Below are 22173 nucleotides of genomic sequence, written 5' to 3' on the forward strand. Positions count from 1 at the left end.
TATTATTTATGATATAACAAATATTAAGGTTAAAATTAAGAAAATAAGGAAAAAAAAATTTTAAATATTTTATAATTAATTATTATATAATTTTAATTATAATAAAGAATTTTTTTAATTATTATATAATTTTAATTATAATAAACAATTTTTTATTGTAAACAAATTAAGTAACAAAATTTTTTATTATCATTATTTATAATTTTAATATTAAAATTAATTATTTATAAAAACAAAATAAATATTAATATATATATATATATGTATAAAACATTAATATATGGGCAAACTAAGATCATATTTCCATGTAAAATATTCATAATATATTTGATTCAATAAATCATAGTACCAAAAATTTTTTATTGTAAGCAAATTAAGTAACAAAATTTTTTATTATCATTATTTATAATTTTAATATTAAAATTAATTATTTATAAAAACAAAATAAATATTAATATATATATATATGTATAAAACATTAATATATGGGCAAACTAAGATCATATTTCCATGTAAAATATTCATAATATATTTGATTCAATAAATCATAGTACCAACATATCTACTAATCATCGTAGAAGCTTAACCTTATTAATTCTATCAAAAATTCTTACGAATACTGTAAAACAATAGTCAAAATAATGTTCAAATGTTTTAATACAGTCAGTGGGTCTATAAAGACTTTGCAGAAAAATAGTTCATGTGCATTTAGTTTTCAAAGTTTAAAAAAACTTTGTCAAATATATTTGACCGAAACACCTGAAAGTGCAAAACCTCCTTATAATTTTATTTGTCAAGTTGGTAATCCTGTTTTAAGACAGAAAGCATCATTTATAGATGAAAAGATAATACAAACGCAAGAATTTCAAAAAGTATGTTTTTATGTTTTATTAATTTATATCTTTAAATAATTGTTCAATTTTTCAAAAAATAAATTGTAAATAATTTTATTTTCTTATTAAAATAGAGATATTAGATAATAAATTATAAGATAATAAGATAATACTAAACTTAAGATAATAAACTTAAGATAATAAACTAAAATGTTTTAAATTGAAATTTATTTTCGTATTATAAGAAAATAATATAAAAATTATAAAATTAAACTTAATATTAAAATTATTTCATTAGATATATAATACTTCTATCTTATATCTTATAAATGAAAAAGAGATTTTTATAATAAAAATATTTATTTTAAAAGTTATATAATTAATGAAGGTATTTTTTTCAACTATATGATTTATTTTATTACAAATTCATGTATTAATTTTTTTTATTGTAGATACTTGATCATTTATATGAATTATTGAAGAAAAATGATACAGTAGGATTAGCAGCACCACAAATTGGCTTACCTTGGCAATTATTTGTTGTTGAAATGACGGAAGAATCTATAGAACATATTCATCCATATATACGAAAATGTTATGGTATCACACCTCATCCATTAACATATTTTATTAATCCAAAAATGAATATAATAAATTCTGAAGAAGTTGTACATTTTGAAACATGCGCGAGTATTGATTGTTATTATGCGGAAGTACCAAGACCAAAAGAAGTTCAAATCGAAGCTCTTAATAAATTTGGAGAATCATTTTCTATGAAAGCAGAAGGTTGGTTAGCTAGAATTATTCATCATGAAATGGATCATTTAAAAGTAAGTATATTTTCCTTTATTATTTTATTTGATCATTTGTTTTTTTAACTATTATATTATAGTTTTTTGTTTCTTTAATTGATTATATCATCAGAATTTACTGTTACATTTGATATCTATAGCTTTATTTAACCTTATTTATGCTAAGAATTAAAAGACTAATAAAAGATAATATAAATATATTATATTTATTTTTAATAATGTATTTTATTATTTTTTAGGGTCATTTATATACTGATAGAATGTTTCCATTTTCATTTAATTATGGTAAGTGGGAAAAAATAGATAAATGTGAGAAAGATATTGTTAATTGATTAAATATTTCATAGGATAATTTTGTAAAATTGCTTATATTAATTTATGTTAATACAATGAAAATATATATACTTTTTTAGTTTTTTTATTTTGTGGAAAAATCTAGTTGCATTTCCCCAAAAATATGTTAGTTATTTATATCTATTAATAAATCAATTAATTTTATAAATAAGTATAAGCCATTTTAACATATTTATATTATATAATAATTAATATAAAAGTTAAAGTATAGAAGTAAATTAAAATATAATAAAAATATGTGAGTTGTAAAAATTATAAATAAATATAAAATTTTATTTGAAAGATATTTTGCTTTTTATAGAAATATCTATAAGCAAAAATAATAATATATGTAAAATTTTAATCAGTGACTTAATTAATACAGGATAGAAATGTATATCTATATATCTATACATACAGGATATGTCATTTATATTTCAGCATCTAAATCAATGTATTTTTTATAAAATAAATACAAATCACATTAATTATTTCTTTTAATATCGTATATTTTTGTTTCTTAATTTTTATACTATTTGTTTATGATGAAAATACAATTTTTAGGAAGCTTTTCCCTGCAAACAAAAGCAGTCTCTTATATTATTATTCACATATTTTTATACATATCGAATAATATATTCTCTTCTCATTTTACCAAATTTAAGCTTTTTTCAATACATTCAGTATATGTAGTTACACGTACATTTAGACTTAATTATTATATTAAAAAGCGTTTATTTTTCCCAGAGTATTTTTCGTCCGTATAGCGTTACAATGGAAAATAATATCGATTAATATCCAAATAATTATTGATTCAATTAAATTGTTTTCAGTTTGGCCAATTTAAAAAAAAAAAATTTCTATTTCTTTTGTTTGATATAAGTACATAAATTAAATGTAATAATCGAACAACATTTGCAAAATATTGTCAGTATTAAATATACATTATTTCTTTTTCAATCAAAAAAAAAAAAAATAATAATTTTCGTATTAAAATATTATACATATTAAATTAAATTTATTTTTACAAAAAATCGTAACATTAATGATTAATTTCCACGATATATTTTATTATTAACATTTTATATTATAACAATTTATTTAAATAAATATATGGTATAGACAACCAAAGTAAATATACACTTTCGCTCAAAAATTTTAAGAATTTTATTATATTTCTTTGAAAATTGAAAAAAAAATTATAAATATTATTGATAAATTAAATATTAAGATACAAATCAGATTATACAAACAATTAAGTAAATATATTTTCAATAAAATAATTATTCCATAAATTATTCATTTATTCACAAATACATTTGTTTATTTTTAGAACGAAAATGTTTATCATAACTATTTTTAAATTGTAATAGAAAGATTATCCATTTTTTTTTATTAATTATAATATAATATTATATTAATTATATTTTTCGTTATTTTTTTTTTTTTTAAACAATAATATTTGAGCGAAATCAAACAAGATACAAGCTTATTTAAGTAGCAAAATTTCATTAAGAATATAGATTTTTTATTTTTAAAGAAACTATCTTGTGAAATAGAAAACATTTTCGTTCGATGAAAATTAGTATTCTTTCCTATTAGATTTATCATACCAATACACAGTAGGAACACTTAGTATTAGGAAGAATTAATTAAGCAGTTTATGTTTTACAAAACTGCACACATTAAACTATTATATCATGATCTATGTCCTTATAAATTTCTCATTAAGATTCTATCTTTGTTAGAAAAAGGAAACTTTTTCATAAATGTATGCAGATAGCAGTAGGTAGATTATTGGTCCGTTAATTTTTATACATACATACATTAAACAATTTAACTTGTATATAATATAACGTATTTATAAGTGTATTTTAATATAAAATTAACTTTTCATCTTCTTATATTGCGCTATAATAATACAAAAAAATAAATAAAAATTATATTTTACTTTTTCATTCAGTTAAATATATGAAACAAAGTTTGATCACATTCCAAACAAAAAATCTTCTAAATAAGAAGATTCTTGTTAGAATCATGAAGTGCATAATTTTATAATTTGTTTGGCAATATAATTATCACAATGGTATAATAGTTCGTAAAATTAATAGTTTTTAAAAGAATTTTTATTTATCAAATCTATCGATAAAAAATAAAAATACAAAACTATTTATTTATTCTTTTGAACAAAGACAAAAATTGAGAAAGATCATTTTTTTTACGAATTCTTCGATTCTCGTCGTCGCGTTGAAGCTCGATTCAGCGTAGTTTACATCGAAACGGAAATATTTATTCTAATAGCGGATAGTTTCTATTGAACATAGTGAACAATTATTTGAGCTTTCTGGTCTGATTTGATCATAACAGGTTTGCGTGCGTAAAAGATCTAGAATTTATCGGCTCCTCTCAATCCCTTCCTGTTTCATTCGCGATGAATCTCGAAGAGGTCGACTTCTTATGGATATGTATTCTTATATCCAAGTATGTACTCGTTGCTGAGGGCTTTCTTCTTCCTGTCAAGACACGTGACCCGTAGTTTGCGAGGTTTTCCACTTCCTTCCTCGATGCTCGCCCAAAAATCGATCGTTTCCCCCTCTCGATCGTAGACACATATGTATTCGTGGTGTACCTATTAAAAATTAAAAATCGATCTTGTTTGTATCGATTATTAATAATATAGTTTTTTTCTTTTTACATTTCTAATGATACAATAAAATTGTATTTTAGAATTTCAATAGGAACTAATTCTTCCCGTTATTTAGGATTTATAAATAAGAATTCTAAATACATAGATCAGGCATTAATTAATACAAAGACATATTGCATGTGTGCAAAAGTTGATTTTCTACTTTATAAATTTATCTATCACGATGAAACGCATATACGAATAATATAGTTTATATGGTAATATACGTTGGTAATACGCTTTGTAATGATTTCTTTCTTATCGATCGAGCTAGCGCGAAAATACCGATCGAGAGACGTTTTTTTTTCTTCTTCTCGATTCGTTCGTAGCGTAATAAAGTTGTTAAAAGCTACCTGTTACCGAACGAATCAATTTTCAGAGTCGTCGTGTCAATTTCGTTACTCTATTTCGTCACGCGATTCAATGGCTTTGGCATTGGCGGTGGCGAGATCGTGCAAATCTATGTAAGAATTTTGCGCGTCCGTGGGGGCGTCATCGTGCTCGAATCGTGACTCGCTCGTAGATGCCGTTGTTGTGCAAGTGCTTTCCAAAGACGTGGACGAGGACGTACCGTTGCGTGATATCCTTGTGTTGGTCTGGGGACTTCCTGTGCAACTGTATCGCGACGTTAACGCCTCCGATCGTGATAACGAGGGCTCGGGCGGAACTTTCACCATAGGGCACCACGAGAAAAAATGGGCGAATCCGCGTCGAAATCTGTCGAAACATCGAGAAAAAGATTTCGTTTAATTATTATTGATCAAATTCAGCGAAAACGAATTTTCATTGTTCCAATTTTAGACGCTTTTTATATTTCTCGTGATTGAAAAAATTCTCGTAGAAATTGGATTCGAGACAGTGGTTTAATCTAAACTCGTAGCTTTTCGAGGGAATAAAACTATCGATGGGGAAACGGTACATTTCAAACGGGTAGGTAATATTTTATTGGAAAGTGAAAGAGTTTTTTTTTTTTTTCGTTTTTCTTTTTCTTTCCCCCTTTTTTTTTTTTTTTTTTGTTTTTTCGTGAGTATAGGCGAACGAGTGTTGTAGGACGAGAACCATTGGCCTATTGTGAGGAAATTGTTCGTTACGGACAGTAGTATTTTAGTTGTTTGGTACGAGACGATGATACCGGTGTGCACCGCTAGAATTTCACCGAAACAATTCCTGTGTATGACGTGTAAAGGGATTCTGGTAAATGGCTATTTTCAAATCAATCACCTGGCACCCGTTTCATTCAGTTTGTGGGACGAACAATGTTGTCTGGATTTGTCTTCGACGGTTCGTGCGGTTTTTTGATATATATATATATATATACGTATATACACATATATGTATATATCGTATCAATCAAACCGCAATTAAAATTTATATTTTACGATGGATATACTATGGATTTTTCGATAAAGTTTAAAATTATTCCTTTTTTTAAATCGAATGATAATAAATCAATTTTAAATATACGTATCGCGCATACGTGTTTACACGCGTAAATAGCGAGTGAAAATTAACCTTAAAGTTCTAATTTAAACTTATGATATCGAAATCAATAAAATTTCTATCCAAAATTATTATACTAATTGAAAACTTAAGTTAATTAACTTTTAACTGTTAAATTATCGGATAACAATTAAAATGTTTTGCACTTTTGATCGACGTAATTATTAAAAACGAATTTATACGTGCAACGAGGAAAATTAGACCGATCATTTTTTTCGACCAAAGTGAAATTTTATCGAAAATCATCCTGAATACCTAAGAAATTTTTCGATTAATTCATATTTACTTAAAGGTACTTACGCGATGTTTCGTAAAGTAATATTTTACCTGGAGTTCATCCAACAGTAGATTATGGGATTATACATGCTGTTAGACATCGCAAGCCAGTAAATGCCCAAGAAAACTTCTTGGATGTACGATTCGTTCGTAACCTCCGGAAAATACGACGTTATGATGAAGTACACGTGAAAAGGTAACCAGCATATAGCAAATATTAATACCACCACGATCATCATTTTTACCACCTGAAAAAAAAATTGTTCATATTTTTTAAGTCTTGTGTTTTTTTTTTTTCAATCGAAATTAATCGAAGGAAATTATTAAAAAAAAATGTGTAATTGAAATATACATAAAAATAGGAAAATGAAAGGGAAAAATCCATAAAGTGATGGAATATTCCTTTTCGAAAGTCAATTCCCTTAAATTCTAATACTTTTACTCGCGGCTATTAAAATACAGCTATTATTACCCAAAGTGGAATTACATCTTTTCCGTGAACGAATTTAATCTAGATTCTTTTCTTAGATAAAAGGATATACACATTTTTTTTTACGCTCGTAATATAATTTACACCGCGATAATCTTGACACGAAATGCCCGTTTAATTGCCCTCCGCGATTCTTATCTATCCACGCCCATAAAAACGTCGTAAAAACGAAGAGTAGGGGGAAGAAATTCGCTCGAACTGTATAAAGCAATTACCGACGAAACCTTTCGGCGTAACCTCTTTCGGCGTTAAAGCCGCTTAAACAATTTTCGACAGCTGGCGAAAAGTTTGAAGAGCAGAAAGGGGAAATCGTGTGTCCACCGTTGTCCAAAGTTTGACAACCGCGCTTGAACTCCATCTTGAAGTTCGGAATTTAACTCGTCATTGTCCGACCCCACTTTACGAAGCCACTCGCCTATGAAATTGTATCATTGTGCCATTATTATACGCGTCACGGGACGAGCGCCGTTACACCAACGTTCATTCAAGCGATTCAACTCCGAAAGTAGAATCTCAACACCATCTATCGCATGTTTTATTCGCGTAACTTAAAACTTCCAGGGATTACGATTTCACATTCCTACTTCACGAGAAGATGTATCACTCGATCGAGAATCTGCATTTGTTTAACTTATCTCATCATTTGGATTTTTATCTGAAATGAGTTGTTTAGAAATTTATACGGAGTCACACGCAACAACGCGAGTCTCGCTGTCCATTCGTTGATCGATCGATAATTTTTCGCGCGCGGCTCGGCCATTCTCCCTTCCCCTCGATTAGCACTATTTCTCGCGTTACGTTTTATCATTTCCTTGCTTCTTTAATCGAGGCGACGCGCTTTTTAATTTGGCGCGTGGGGAAGGGAGGTCGATTTCTCGAGGTCCAATCCACCGCCCACGATTTTTCTTTTCCTGAATGTATCTCCTTATCGGTCGTTGCCGAGGGCCAGGCCATAGTGGAACATTGTTACCGACGAGAGGTACGGAAGGAAACGAGACTCTTCTTTGTCGGTTAATCGAAATCCAATAGGACCACTTGGAGAAGAAGAAGGTATCCCTATGCAACGCTATTTCCTCTCTTGCCTTTTTTCCCGCTCGTCGCGTTCATTTAATTAAACGATCGCTTGACTGACTCTCTTTCTCTCTCTCTTTCTTCTGCTCGAATCTTGGCTTCGGAAAGAAAAATTTATTTTCGCAATAATTATTATTTTTAGAAATTTACAGGGGAAAGGGAGAAAAAGGTTTTTAGAAATTATTTTGAAAAATAATAATATGTGAAATTTAAAAATTTATTTTCGCAATAATTATTATTTTTAGAGATTTTACAGGATAAAGAGTTTAAAAATTATTTCGAAATATGATACGTGAAATTGAAAATCGCGAGATTTAACGAAAATTTCGTTTTATCCATAAGACTCTAAGATATGCACGCACATTTCGTGATTATCTATGGGAAATTTAATAGAGAGGAAACATTTTTCGAGGAAAATCCTTCGCTTTTCCCTCCCCCTCCCTCGAGAAGAATTCTTTTTCCAAATATTTTCGCCCCTTTGAAAATTATCTTTCGTTCTCCCAGGGATACATTATACACCCATACGAGAACTATCGGACAGAGAAGTTGCATCAAGAGCAAGCAGGTGTTGCCTTCAGAGGGAAACTTCCGTCTAAAAGAAAAAACACGCGTTGAAAAATACTGGCACTCAGCTTTAAAAAAGAAAAAAAAAAAAATATCTTCTCGGAACACGGAAGAATGATTAAATTGTTACGAGAAATTTGAAGTAAAACGTCAGTTTTGAAATTCTTCTTTTATAAAAATTAACATTTCGGATATTTGAAAAAAATTATGATCAAATTATAATAATAATAATAATAATAATTTAATAAAATTTCAAAGTCCAATTTTCCTTCTTCCCCGAGGATAATAATCTATCTCTAAGTTATAAAATTGTAACATGGCGAATAACTTGGTATATAAAAATTTATATAGAGATCATTTGGACGTCGTATAAGGGAGGATTAAAAGGACATGGACGAAAAACTTTTCTCGTTTCAAAAACAATCCGTCGAAATTACGCGAAATCTTTATATTTGTATACAGGAAAAAATTTTTTCAAAAAAAATTTTTTCTGTGAAATTTTAATCATGTTCTCGCTTCTGCGTTGTTAAAAATCTCTTTGAATTTTGTGAGAGAATTTTTTTCATTGGATCGACTGGCTGATCTTTCGTTGACCTTCATTTTTTATTACCTTCAACGTGCATTGCACGCCAAGATTAAGACGAAAAACATCGAGGAATCGGCCAATTACCAATTGCGATGTTGCACGAGTGAATTTAGTTTATGAGAAAGGCGTGGCAAATGGCGTGGCAAATGCGAAATTAGAAATTATAGGTTTAACCCAGCCCAGTGTGTTGTGTTTCCGCCTATGTGCAAATATCACATAATTTCACGTGTCTGACTGAACCTGGACGTATCTCTGTCCGCGTTTAAAAGTACAATCTTACGATTATCGAACGAGTTTTGAATTTCGTCGAGAGAGAAATATCCCGAAAAGGAATCTGTTGAAATATTAAATTCGATTTTTGCGATTTTGAACTTTTATTTTACAGACTCAAAAGATTAATTTGGGACGGTTGATTTCGAATGATTGAACGATTCTTCTCCAAGGAAACGAAGAGTCCAAGGAAAATTGGAAGGAATCGAAAAATCGTTGATTTTTACCTTTTTCTCGTTTGGCAAACGACCAAAATATAGAGGAAATAATGTTCACTCTTTCTCTCTTCTCTCACATCTTTTACAGAGAATTGGAAATATTTGAAAGGATGAAATGGAAGAAATTTAACTCGAAATGATTCGATAAGATTCGATTTCTTAATCTTAATTATTTTCGAAAAATAATCAAAGAGATGAAAAATTCGTTTCGAGATCGAAACGTTAGAATCAAATGGGTCGAGCCAAATATCCTATGGGCGGTTTCCAGAATTAATTTATAGCGATATACCATTCTATAAATTGTATTATACAGTAATCGATGGCTCGTATTTAGGTTACTTGGCACACGAGCCAACCATCATTATACCGAGAACTAACGTAAAACTGTCTCTTAATTAAAGGTGGATAAAAATTTAATCATTCAAGGGATGATTGGTTAAATTTAAATAATATCATTCGTTTAGAAATTAATCTTTCTAAAATAATAAAAATTAAAAAAATTATTCTATTTAATGAAATTATTGATCCTATTGATGAAATTGAATTTCAACAGTAACAAGAATCTGGATAATCTGAGTAACGTCGTGGTATTGATATTAAACCTAAAAAGTGTTGAGGAAAGAAAGTTAAATTTACTCCAATAAATATTACAATAAATTGGATTTTTAGTCATTTAATATTTAATAGTAATCCAGTAATTAATGGGTATCAATGAATAAATCTTGAAATAATTGCAAATACTGCTCCTATTGAAAGAACATAGTGAAAATGTCCAACAACATAATATGTATCATGAAGAATAATATCAATTGAAGAATTTGATAATATAATTCCTGTTAATCCACCAATTAATCCGAAATATTGTTTATTATTATTTATAGAATATATTTTTTTTTCCAAGCATCGTCAATGGAACGAAAAGATGTCTGCTTGAATCGATCTATAATCGTGAAAAAAAAAAGAAAAGAAAAGAAATGTTTGAAGAAGATAATTCGATCCTCTTCCCGAAGGAAGAATATTCTCTCCTCTCTAAAACGATAAAACGATCTCGGATTTACGGTTTTAAATACGAGCGCTATTACACAGCATCCAAGATGCTGCTATTTTAAATGTATCGTAATTGAATTTCGTTAAACGTGTTCGAGGAATTTATCGTGAATTTTATACGTACGGGGTGTCCCCGGATTGAACGATCGAGACGCAGCAATGCAATTTCCATAAAGTAAACGTAAGAAAAGGAACAGTATGTCTGCAAACCGTTTCTCTTTCTTTATCCATTTTCAAGATGGCGTCACGTATGCTTCACGTATTAAAGAAATTTGGAAATTTATCTTCAATCCTTTCTTTCCAAGTCCAATGAACGCATTATTAATTCTTTCTTGATCAGTTGTTGCAGTGAATTAAACATACTTTTATTATAAATATTCTTTTATAAAGTATTTACGTATATTTCTAATTACATTTAGATTTTCTAATCGTTTAAACTTGAATATCAATTGATTAATTTTAAAAAGAAATAAATAAGATTTAGTTTAAATTAAAATGGCGTCACGAATATATGTTTCACATATTAAAGAAATTTGGAAATTTATCTTCAATCCTTCCTTTCCAAATCCAATGAACGCATTATTAATCTTTTCTTGATCAGTTGTTGTATTGAACATATTTTTATTTATTATTATAAATATTCTTTTACAAAGTATTTACATACATTTCTAATTACATTTAGATTTTCTAACTAATCGTTTAAACTTGAATATCAATTTTAAAAGATTAACTTTAAAAAGAAATAAGTAAGGTTTCGTTTAAATTAAAATGGCGTCCCTTGTCACGAATGCAATGCATATGTTTCATGTATTAAAGAAATTTGGAAATTTATCTTCAATTCTTCCTTTCCAAGTCCAATGAATTATTAATCCCTTCTTGATCATTTGTTGTATTGAACATATTTTTACTATAAATATTCTTTTATAAAATATTTACATTTCTAATTACATTTAGATTTTCTAACTAATCGTTTAAACTTGAATATCAATTAATTAATTTTAAAAAGAAATAAGGTTTCGTTTAAATTAAAATTTGAATGCAATACATATGCTTCACGTATTAAAGAAATTTGGAAATTTATCTTCAATCCTTCCTTTCCAAGTCCAATGAATTATTAATCCCTTCTTGATCAATTGTTGTATTGAACATATTTATTTATTATTATAAATATTCTTTTACAAAGTATTTACATACATTTCTAATTACATTTAGATTTTCTAATTAATCGTTTAAGCTTGAATTGATTAATTTCAAAAAGAAATAAGTAAGATTACGTTTAAATTAAAATTATCGAACAATAAAGATTACAATTTGTTTTTAGAAATTTTAGAAACGGTTCCACATTGAAAATAATTATTCTCGAAGAAAGAAAGAGAATGTATATTAAATATCAGGAAATTTTGAAATATATCCAATGCAATACGTAATTACACAAGAATTGGATTACTTTTACGAAGATCGAACGTTCGATTAAAAATTCGTTCTGCAATTTTTCGATCGCTCGCCTCAAAAATTGTCATCGTCGAAAAGAAAGAAAGAAAGAAAGAAGGTATTTTAACCGATTTATCAGGCCCTATATCATCGGCTCTTCATTGCAACCTCGAGTTGCAATTACAACGGGAAACAACATGTTGTAAACAAGTGCATGAAATCATATCGCGGTTTAATAACGAAACGTGGGATTAATAACGAAACAACCGTCGCGTTGGGGGAATAAATGAAAGGCAATTTTGTTGGCCGATAACGGGTGAACGCTCATGCAGTGGAAAATAATGGCCGTGCAAAAACTTCAACTTCAACTGGATTCGAGTGGAGTTCAATTCTTCGCCAATATCTCTCTCTCTCTCTTTTTTTTTTTATACTCTCCTCGTCGTCCATTCTTTTATCTCTTTAAAATATGATTTAACGTGACATTACATTCGTAATTTTAACATCGTTAATTCGAATCGCCTATTTTCATTTTCGTCATCAAAGAGTGTGAATATGAAAATTGGGTTCAAAAGTCAATTAATCGAGTTTATATTATGATTCGTCTTATAAAAAGAAAGGAAAGTTTATCGTTTCATCGAGCAAGCATTTCATTTATTATATTGAAATTTATTTATATTCATCGGAGAAATATTTCAACTGCTCACCCTTCGTTTGCTCCTTATACCCTCCAATTGGCCCGCGGTATTTTCGCCGATGCTTTGCGAGCCCCACAGCTCCAAACCGATCCTTGCGTACGTGAATGTCATCGATCCAATTGGTAGAACGTACGTCAACACCATGAAGATCACGTTGTACCTGGAAGGAGAAGGGGAGAATTCGAGTGTTGATCCTGAACAAATAAGAGAAAAAAGAAAAAGTGCGAACGAGAGGAGGAGAAAAGAGGAAAAGTACGAATGTTCAATGTATGTATATTTCGTTCTTTCGTAAACTTATGATGGTTTAAAGAAATTTTTAAACGAATTTTCTTCTTTTTTTGCTTGGAAAGCATATTTGGCAGAAAATTCTATCGTATTTCCAACTCGATTGGATTATTAATTAAATGTAACAATTGGCCATGATTTTTATTTAAATTCCTAAAAATTGTAAATTTTCCTCATCTCTAAAATACAGTTTGCGTTTTGAATGTTTACATTATTTTTATACAATTTGAATTTGGAGTTGAACACAAGATTTTTAAGTGAATATATTAAAAAAAATCATGTATAGCTATTTTTAAGGAAATGTTCAATGTATATATTCTTTCCTAAACTTATGGTGCTTTAAATTTTTAAACGAATCTTTCTTTTTCTTTTGCTTGGAAAGCATATTTGGCAGAAGGTACTATCGTATTTCCAACTTGATTGGATTAATTAATTAAGAAAATTGTAAATTTTCATAATTAATTCTCATCTCTAAAATATAGTTTGCGTTTTGAATGTTTACATTATTCTTACACAATTTGAATTTCGAATTGGATACAAAATTTTTGAATGAATATATTAAAAAAAGAACCATATATTAGTTATTTTTAAAGAAACTTTTAAAAGGATACCTCGATGCTCTGTCAGAACTTAGAATATCGTGTTATATGGAGAAAGAAAACGTGCTTGCAAATAACAAAAATAAAAGCCTCAATAAAAATACCCTTCCACTATTAATAGCTGATAATAGATATCTATATCTGCCTCCATTTTTCATTTTTTCTATCCTCTAACATTGGAACATTGTAACGGAGAAGTAAAAATAGATTCTAAACCTAGGAAGAAAGGATAGATTTTAGTCAAGTTTTGGGAAGAAAAACGACATTTAACGCGATATCACCTATTTCAAAAGAAATGATAAAATACATATATATATTTCTTAGATATATATATATACACGTGAGAAGTAATTCAAGGAACTTCATTTCACAGGAATTAATCCCGTTCAAAGAAGACAAGTTACTCTGTCTCTCGAAACGATAAAGCGAAGAAAAAAAAAAAGAAAAAAGTAATCATTAGCAGCGATTCGTTAAAACAAGACAGTATTATTAGTTCCTCTGGCGAGGAAGATGCAATTAAAACTGGGTCCTCTATAAACGAGATTCACGTCAACGAGTATTTCATCGTAAAATTTGTCGTTAATTGTGGCTTAAACGTAGCGAACCATAGTTACAAGTTCAATGCGGGAATATTCGATATCGCTCAACATTGATTGATTAAATCTCCTCCTTCTCGAGACGAGAAATTTGTTGACAACACGTTTATACGGAGAATAACATATCCTCCTTTCGAATAAAATATATATATAAATAAAGAATATTATAATTATGAATCGATAATGATAAATGAAGGAATATCCTCCTTTCGAATAAAATATATAAATAAATAAAGAATGTTGCAATTATAAATCGATGATAAATGAAGGAATATCCTCCTTTTGAATAAAATATATATAAATAAATAAAGAATGTTATGATTATAAATCGATGATAAGTGAAGGAACATCCTCCTTTCGAATAAAATATATATAAATAAATAAAGAATGTTGCAATTATGAATCGATAATGATAAGTGAAGAAATATCCTCCTTTCGAATAAAATATATAAATAAATAAAGAATGTTGCAATTATAAATCGATGATAAATGAAGAAATATCCTCCTTTCGAATAAAATATAAATAAATAAATAAAGAATGTTATGTAATTATAAATCGATAATGATAAATGAAGAAATATCCTCCTTTCGAATAAAATATATAAATAAATAAATAAAGAATGTTAATGAAGAAATATCCTCCTTTCGAATAAAATATATAAATAAATAAATAAAGAATGTTATAATTATGAATCGATAATGATAAATGAAGAAATATCCTCCTTTCGAATAAAATATATAAATAAATAAATAAAGAATGTTAATGAAGGAATATCCTCCTTTCGAATAAAATATAAATAAATAAATAAAGAATGTTGCAATTATAAATCGATGATAAATGAAGGAATATCTTCCTTTCGAATAAAATATATATAAATAAATAAAGAATGTTAATGAAGGAATATTCTCCTTTCGAATAAAATATAAATAAATAAATAAAGAATATTATAATTATAAATCGATGATAAGTGAAGGAATATTCTCCTTTCGAATAAAATATACATAAATAAATAAAGAATGTTGCAATTATGAATCGATAATGATAAAGGAATATCCTCCTTTCGAATAAAATATATATAAATAAATAAAGAATATTATATTTATAAATCAATGATAAATGAAGGAAGGGTTAAGGAAGACAAGCTTACAAATATTCGTCGTAACTGAGGCCATTGTCATCCCTGTTCGGGAAATCGCCGTAGCATATAACTCGTACTTCTCCATTCACGAAATTCTGGGTGTAAGTCCTGTAGAAGAGTAGCATCGGCAGCGACAACACGGCCCCCACGATCCAAATAACGATGGCTATGCAAATCGTCGCCCTTTTGCCCATGCGCGGCCTCAAAGGGTTCATTATGGCCATGTATCTGAAAACACATACCAGGCCGTTAATAATCATACCTTGTCCCTGTTTTGGGGAATGCGTGACAAGAAATTCGAATAAATTCGATAGACTTGAGTTGGAACATTTCTCCTTCGGTTCTTTGAGCGCGGATTTGAGTCGGTGTTTGGAGTTTGTTTCGCCTCGGGCGAAAGATTTCATTCAGACTACTGTATCGTGTTATTTAATACCGAGAAACGTAAACAACGATGTTTTTTAGTGCGCCGTTTCTACCAATTATTTTTCAGATCGTAGATTAAACGATAATATAGGATGTCTCGAAAACATAGGTTTATTAAAAAACACGATTACTTGGATAACGTGTAAGAATGTTCAATGTATGTATATTTCATTCTTTCATAAACTTATGGTTTAAAGAAATTTTTAAACGAATTTTCTTTTTTTTTTGAAAAGCATATTTGGAAGAAGGTTCTATCCAACTCGATTGGATAACGTGTCATTTTTCAGATCGTAGATTAAACGATAATATAGGATGTCTGGAAAAAATGGGTTTATTAAAAAACACGCGATTACTTGAATAACGTGTACGAATGTTTAATTTGTATATTTCATTCTTTAGTAAACTTATGGTGGTTTAAAGAAATTTTTAAACGAATTTTTTTTTTTTTTGTTTTGTTTGGAAAGCATATTTGGAAGAAAGTTCTATTCAACTCGATTGGATAACGTGTCATTTTTCAGATCGTAGATTAAACGATAATATAGGATGTCTGGAAAACATGGGTTTATTAAAAAACACGTGATTACTTGGATAACATGTATATATATGAATGTTCAATGTATATATATTTTATTCTTTAGTAAACTTATGGTGTTTTAAAGAAATTTTTAAACGAATTTTCTTTTTTTTTGTTTTGTTTTGGAAAGCATATTTGGCAGAAGGTTCTATCCAACTCGATTGGATAACGTGTCGTCGATCAAGTATTCAAAATATAAATTAAAGGAAAGAAAAGAAAAATTATGGAATTATCAAGAATAATTAATTGTTCATTTTATTTGCAAAATTCTTCTTCTTCATCTTCCTTTTCTTTCATCCCCTCTGTCATATTCATCCCTGCTTTATCACTTTTTCTTCTTTTTGTCATCCTCTTTCTACTCTTGTCATTTTCACCCTCCCTTATGTCGAGTCATCATATTCTTTTGTTATCATCCCCTTCCTTTTATCTCTTCCCTCTCTGTTATATCCTTATCGTTCTTGTCGTTTACCATTCTTCATCATTTTCCTCTCATCCTTCTCCATCTTTTCTTTATCGTTCTCTCCTCGTTGATTTTTCCTTCCCCTTCCCCTCCTCGAAGCATAGAAGGATAAGGGAAGAATGGGAATGAAAAAAGAGGGAAGTATTAATAAATTAAAGAGAAGAGGAAAAAGAGATTGATAAAAAGGAAGGGGATGATAAAGAATGAATTAATCTACGAGTAATGATTAATTAGTTTATTCATTGTTTATTTGAATAAAGGATAATTCGATATAATTTTTTTTATCACATCGAACAGACTTTTCTCGAATCACTTTGTTTGGACTTGTTCGTATCTCGTCGGCGGTTTATACCCAACACTATCGTCGCCATTTGATTAGCCAGTGTTTTCTTTCTTTTTTTGTTAATAACTCGTTAAGAAAATCATAAGGAGAAAAATTTTTGGAAAGGAAAAGGTTGGTTAAAAAGGAATCTTATCTCAATATTAGATCAATCGGTTTTGCAAACATTTTTAGAATATCTTGTGTATAATAATGAACGATTTGAGTTAATGGACTTTTCAATTACTGTTAATCGATATATTGATTGATTTATTCATTGTCATTGATGTTAATAATTCCTCCAGAAAATTCTGAAATTTCTGACAAAATTAAAAAGTATCATTGAATCATTGAAGATTAGAAAATTTATAATTTTGAAATTATTATTTCATTTCATTTATTGTAATGATAATTTTAATCACAAATTGTTATTAATCTTATTTTGACAAATTTCCTTTTTCTACTACAATTTGTCATACCTTATTATCTCTTATCTATTTTTAAACGAGCGTAGTGACCAAGATAAGATTTTACGGGAGCTAAATATAACCATAAATTCTTTAAATGATCGTATCACAGTAATAAATCATTTCCAAACGCATTAGCCTCTCTAAGTGAGACTATTATCTTTCAAATTTTTCTTCATAATTCGTAAAAAGATTAGTAATGGAAGTAATTTCCATTATTAAATTTCTTTTTTAATTACATATATAATTTGACTTAACGAATTTGGATTAATTTGAAAAAGTTGTAACGAACCGAATTAACGAAGAATTTCTTTTTTTTTCCCCAGAATTTTTCACAGTTCTATGAAAATTACGTATGCACTTTTATTTTATTCTTTTTTATTTCTAACCGTGTAATGTAAATATTTCACGGAACAAAAAATTCTGGATTTTTTCGAAGGAAGGGTGATTTTCAACACGTGTCGATGTTTTTTTTTTTTTTTTGGCACAAAAAAAATTGCTCTGTTGGTCCCTGTTCACGTATGCAATGTTTTACAATTTTTTTAAAATTTTCACTCTCTTCTATCTCTCTTCGTTCAAAAATTTCATCGCCAATTCCTTTGAGAAATTGTCGAACAGAAGGGATGATGAAATAAAAAAAATTTCTTCTTTCTTTCTTTCTGAAATATCGAAAGATGTATTATCACAGTTCGCATAATTTACAAAAAAAGACAGAACTATAGCCACAAGATAGGTAAAAAAAAAGTATTGAAATATTTATTAAATTTCAAATTTAATATTTGAATAGCATCATCGAAATAACGAAACAGAATCGTCGAGTTGTGGGGAAGAGGAGGAGTTTGTAAAAATCTATTTTTCAATATCTATCTGATGTTCCATTATTCCATCTCGTTGGAAGGGCACAACTGGGATGCTTTTTTCCCTTGCAACGACTTTCACGCTTTTTAAATTTGACTCGGCGTCGCCTCCCTACTGAGCCGTACTCCTCCAACGTTGAAATTCTTCAAAGTTACTTCGGCCCCCCTGAGACTCCTCCAGGCGACGAGATAAAAATCTCTCCTCCCCTACGTTAACCACGTTGAAATTATCATAGTTTTTACATCCATTCTTTTCTCCTTCTTCTTAACAAACGTTTGACAAATTAATCAAAGCAGGAGAATCGATTTAAAAAATTTCACAAAATTTCTTTTAAAAGTTTTTCCTTTCCGTTCGTTTCCTTTCTCAATATAAGAGATACAGGTAGATTTAAAAGTGTGAAAAAGTGGTTATAAAAGTGGTTATAATTGGAAATGAGATAGCGTTGAAAGAGAGAATTCGTACGAGCAATTCTTTTACGGATTTTAGAATCTAGGTCGCCATAGAATATTTACGACGAAAGGTTTACGCCTATTGAATGTCAAATCCATTGTAAACGGAACGTTTTCTTTGAGATGCATACGAGTTCAATGTATATATATATATATCTTTGTCTTTTTTTTTTAGAGATAGAAATTTCAAATTCCAGAAGAATTGGAATTAGGAATTTTTCGAAAAGAAAAAGAGTTTCGAAATTTATTTGAATGATTCGTGGATATGATTCATAGATATACGAATGAATAATCTGGATCTCCTAAATGATAAGGGAATTGAAAATTAATAAAATAATATAAAAGGTCTTTGATCGAAAAATATGGATGAAATGAAATTTTATAGTTATTAAAATTTGATCCTAGAGGATTCGACGATCCAGTTAAGTGTAGAGCAAATAAATGAAGAATTACTATAAATAGAATCTAACTAAAATGGTAAAATAAAATGTAATGAAAAATATCGATTTAATGTAGCATTATTAATTGAGAATCCTCCTCAAATTCACAATACAATTGTATCACCAATATAAGGAATTGCTGATAAAGGATTAGTAATAACTCCTCAATATGATATTTGTCCTCAAGGTAAAACATATCCTATAAATGCAGCTGCTATTATTAAAAGAATAATAATTCCGATACCTCAAACTTTATTTAATTTATATGAACGATAAAATATATTTCGTCTGATATGAATGTATATAACTAAGAAATAAAATGATGCTCCATTTATATATGGATTAAACGGAATAATCATCCTGAATTTATATCTTTTGTAATATTAGTAATTGATCTAAGAATGCAATATCAATATTTGGACAGTAATAGTATAGATAGAATAAATCCAGAAATGATTTGAATTATTAAAAAAATTCCAAGAATTGGAAATAATAATAATTTCTATTGTACTATTGTATACACACATATCATATCATTATAACAACACTGTTGTTATAAGATGTTAACGAATTTCTGAAATTCCAAACTTCTGCGTCACACGAATGTATTTGTATTATCGTATTGTTATATATATTGTTATATATATCATATTGTTATATATATTTGGACAGTAATAGTATAGATAGAATAAATCCAGAAATGATTTGAATTATTAAAAAATTCCAAGAATTGAAAATAATAATAATCTCTATTGTACTATTGTATACACATATGTATATATCATATCATTATAACAACACTGTTGTTATAAGATGTTAACGAATTTCTGAAATTCCAAACTTCTGCGTCACACGAATGTATTTGTATTATCGTATTGTTATACATATTGTTATATATATTTGGACAGTAATAGTATAGATAGAATAAATCCAGAAATGATTTGAATTATTAAAAAAATTCCAAGAATTGAAAATAATAATAATCTCTATTGTACTATTGTATACACATATGTATATATCATATCATTATAACAACACTGTTGTTATAAGATGTTAACGAATTTCTGAAATTCCAAACTTCTGCGTCACACGAATGTATTTGTATTATCGTATTGTTATATATATTGTTATATATATCATATTGTTATATATATTTGGACAGTAATAGTATAGATAGAATAAATCCAGAAATGATTTGAATTATTAAAAAAATTCCAAGAATTGAAAATAATAATAATCTCTATTGTACTATTGTATACACATATGTATATATCATATCATTATAACAACACTGTTGTTATAAGATGTTAACGAATTTCTGAAATTCCAAACTTCTGCGTCACACGAATGTATTTGTATTATCGTATTGTTATATATATTGTTATATATATCATATTGTTATATATATTTGGACAGTAATAGTATAGATAGAATAAATCCAGAAATGATTTGAATTATTAAAAAAATTCCAAGAATTGGAAATAATAATAATTTCTATTGTACTATTGTATACACACATATCATATCATTATAACAACACTGTTGTTATAAGATGTTAACGAATTTCTGAAATTCCAAACTTCTGCGTCACACGAATGTATTTGTATTATCGTATTGTTATATATATTGTTATATATATCGTATTGTTATATATATTTGGACAGTAATAGTATAGATAGAATAAATCCAGAAATGATTTGAATTATGAAATGATTAAAAAAAATTCCAAGAATTGGAAATAATAATAATCTCTATTGTACTATTGTATACACACATATCATATCATTATAACAACATTGTTGTTATAAGATGTTAACGAATTTCTGAACTTCCAAACTTCACACGAATGTATTTGTATTATCGTATTGTTATATACAATGTGTACAATTCTGTAAAGGATTTAAATATGAAAAGTATTTCTCCAAACGCAATAATAAAATGTTTTATCCTAGGATTTGGAAAAAATCCAAAGAAATTTATCTAAACGAAATCTCTCAGTTTCGGCCTCTCGAAATGATTGTCAAGTTTGTTCACGTGGAGGGAGAGAGAAAAAATTCTTTTTCCTTTCACAGAAATCTAAACAACAATGGAATTTTCCTTCACCCCTGAGTCAGGTAGGAAAAAGGTTAAACCGTGAACAACTTTATGTTAGAAATTTCTAAGGAACTGCGTTCATTCGTTTGACAGAAGAAGAAGAAAAAAAATATAAAATGGCGGTAATATAAAGGTAAAAACTGGGCAAGAAGTAAAATAAATTATTCCTTTTAAATTTTTACGTATTTTCTTGGAAAAGGAATTTCGCTTTCCAAAAACTTTTACCTTCTTATCTTATCTCCCTGTTCAACTTCTTCTCTAATCACGAGATTCGAAATTTATGTATCTTTATCTTTCTCGTCCCTTTTTCCTTCTGTGCAAAAAGAATGACAAGAAAACTATATCCTTCGATATTTTCTACTTTATTTTCTAGCTCTATTGATAATGTTATTGCATCGATAGTTTCGTGGAGAAAAAGTGGATCGATAAATTTCTCGATCGCAAAAAAGTGGATCGATGGATGTTTTACATGTTGCGCGACATCTTGAAATTTAGTGTTGAAGAAACTGCACATTGCCACTTATGTTTCCCCTGTAAAGGGCTCGATCAATTTTCCACCTCTGTGAATCTTTCTCTTATTCCATTTTACGTTCGTCTTGTCCTTTATTTATTCGAACTGTTCCGCGAATTATTTACATACGATTCGTTTAATAACAGA

At 28.3% G+C, this 22173-nt stretch overlaps 2 protein-coding genes across 3 annotated transcripts in view; one reads left to right on the top strand and one right to left on the bottom strand.

The window, feature by feature from the left end:
• The first annotated feature begins 544 nt into the window (after positions 1-544).
• LOC102654737 (peptide deformylase, mitochondrial) lies at positions 545-2486 on the top strand. Its single transcript, XM_006563644.3, has 3 exons — positions 545-872; positions 1286-1663; positions 1885-2486. Exons 1-3 carry the CDS (start codon positions 642-644, stop codon positions 1975-1977), a joined length of 702 nt encoding a protein of 233 aa, XP_006563707.1. The 5' UTR covers positions 545-641; the 3' UTR covers positions 1978-2486.
• Positions 2487-4105: 1619 nt separating this feature from the next.
• The window catches only part of LOC411611 (tachykinin-like peptides receptor 99D), an 82474-nt gene continuing 64406 nt past the window's right edge, over positions 4106-22173 (bottom strand). Inside the window, exons 3-7 of one of the 2 annotated variants that reach the window (XM_026445269.1) lie at positions 15441-15659; positions 12822-12972; positions 6492-6688; positions 5236-5381; positions 4106-4607 (exon numbers count right to left, since the gene is read on the bottom strand). In XM_026445269.1, the coding sequence (XP_026301054.1) occupies positions 4495-4607; positions 5236-5381; positions 6492-6688; positions 12822-12972; positions 15441-15659 (826 nt within the window). In that variant the 3' untranslated portion in view covers positions 4106-4494. The remainder of the gene's footprint in view (positions 4608-5235; positions 5382-6491; positions 6689-12821; positions 12973-15440; positions 15660-22173) is intronic. The other variant, NM_001327955.1, reaches the window with a different exon arrangement.

Source organism: Apis mellifera, linkage group LG15 (genome assembly GCF_003254395.2).
Source record: "Apis mellifera strain DH4 linkage group LG15, Amel_HAv3.1, whole genome shotgun sequence".
In the NCBI taxonomy this organism is placed as follows: domain Eukaryota; kingdom Metazoa; phylum Arthropoda; class Insecta; order Hymenoptera; family Apidae; genus Apis; species Apis mellifera.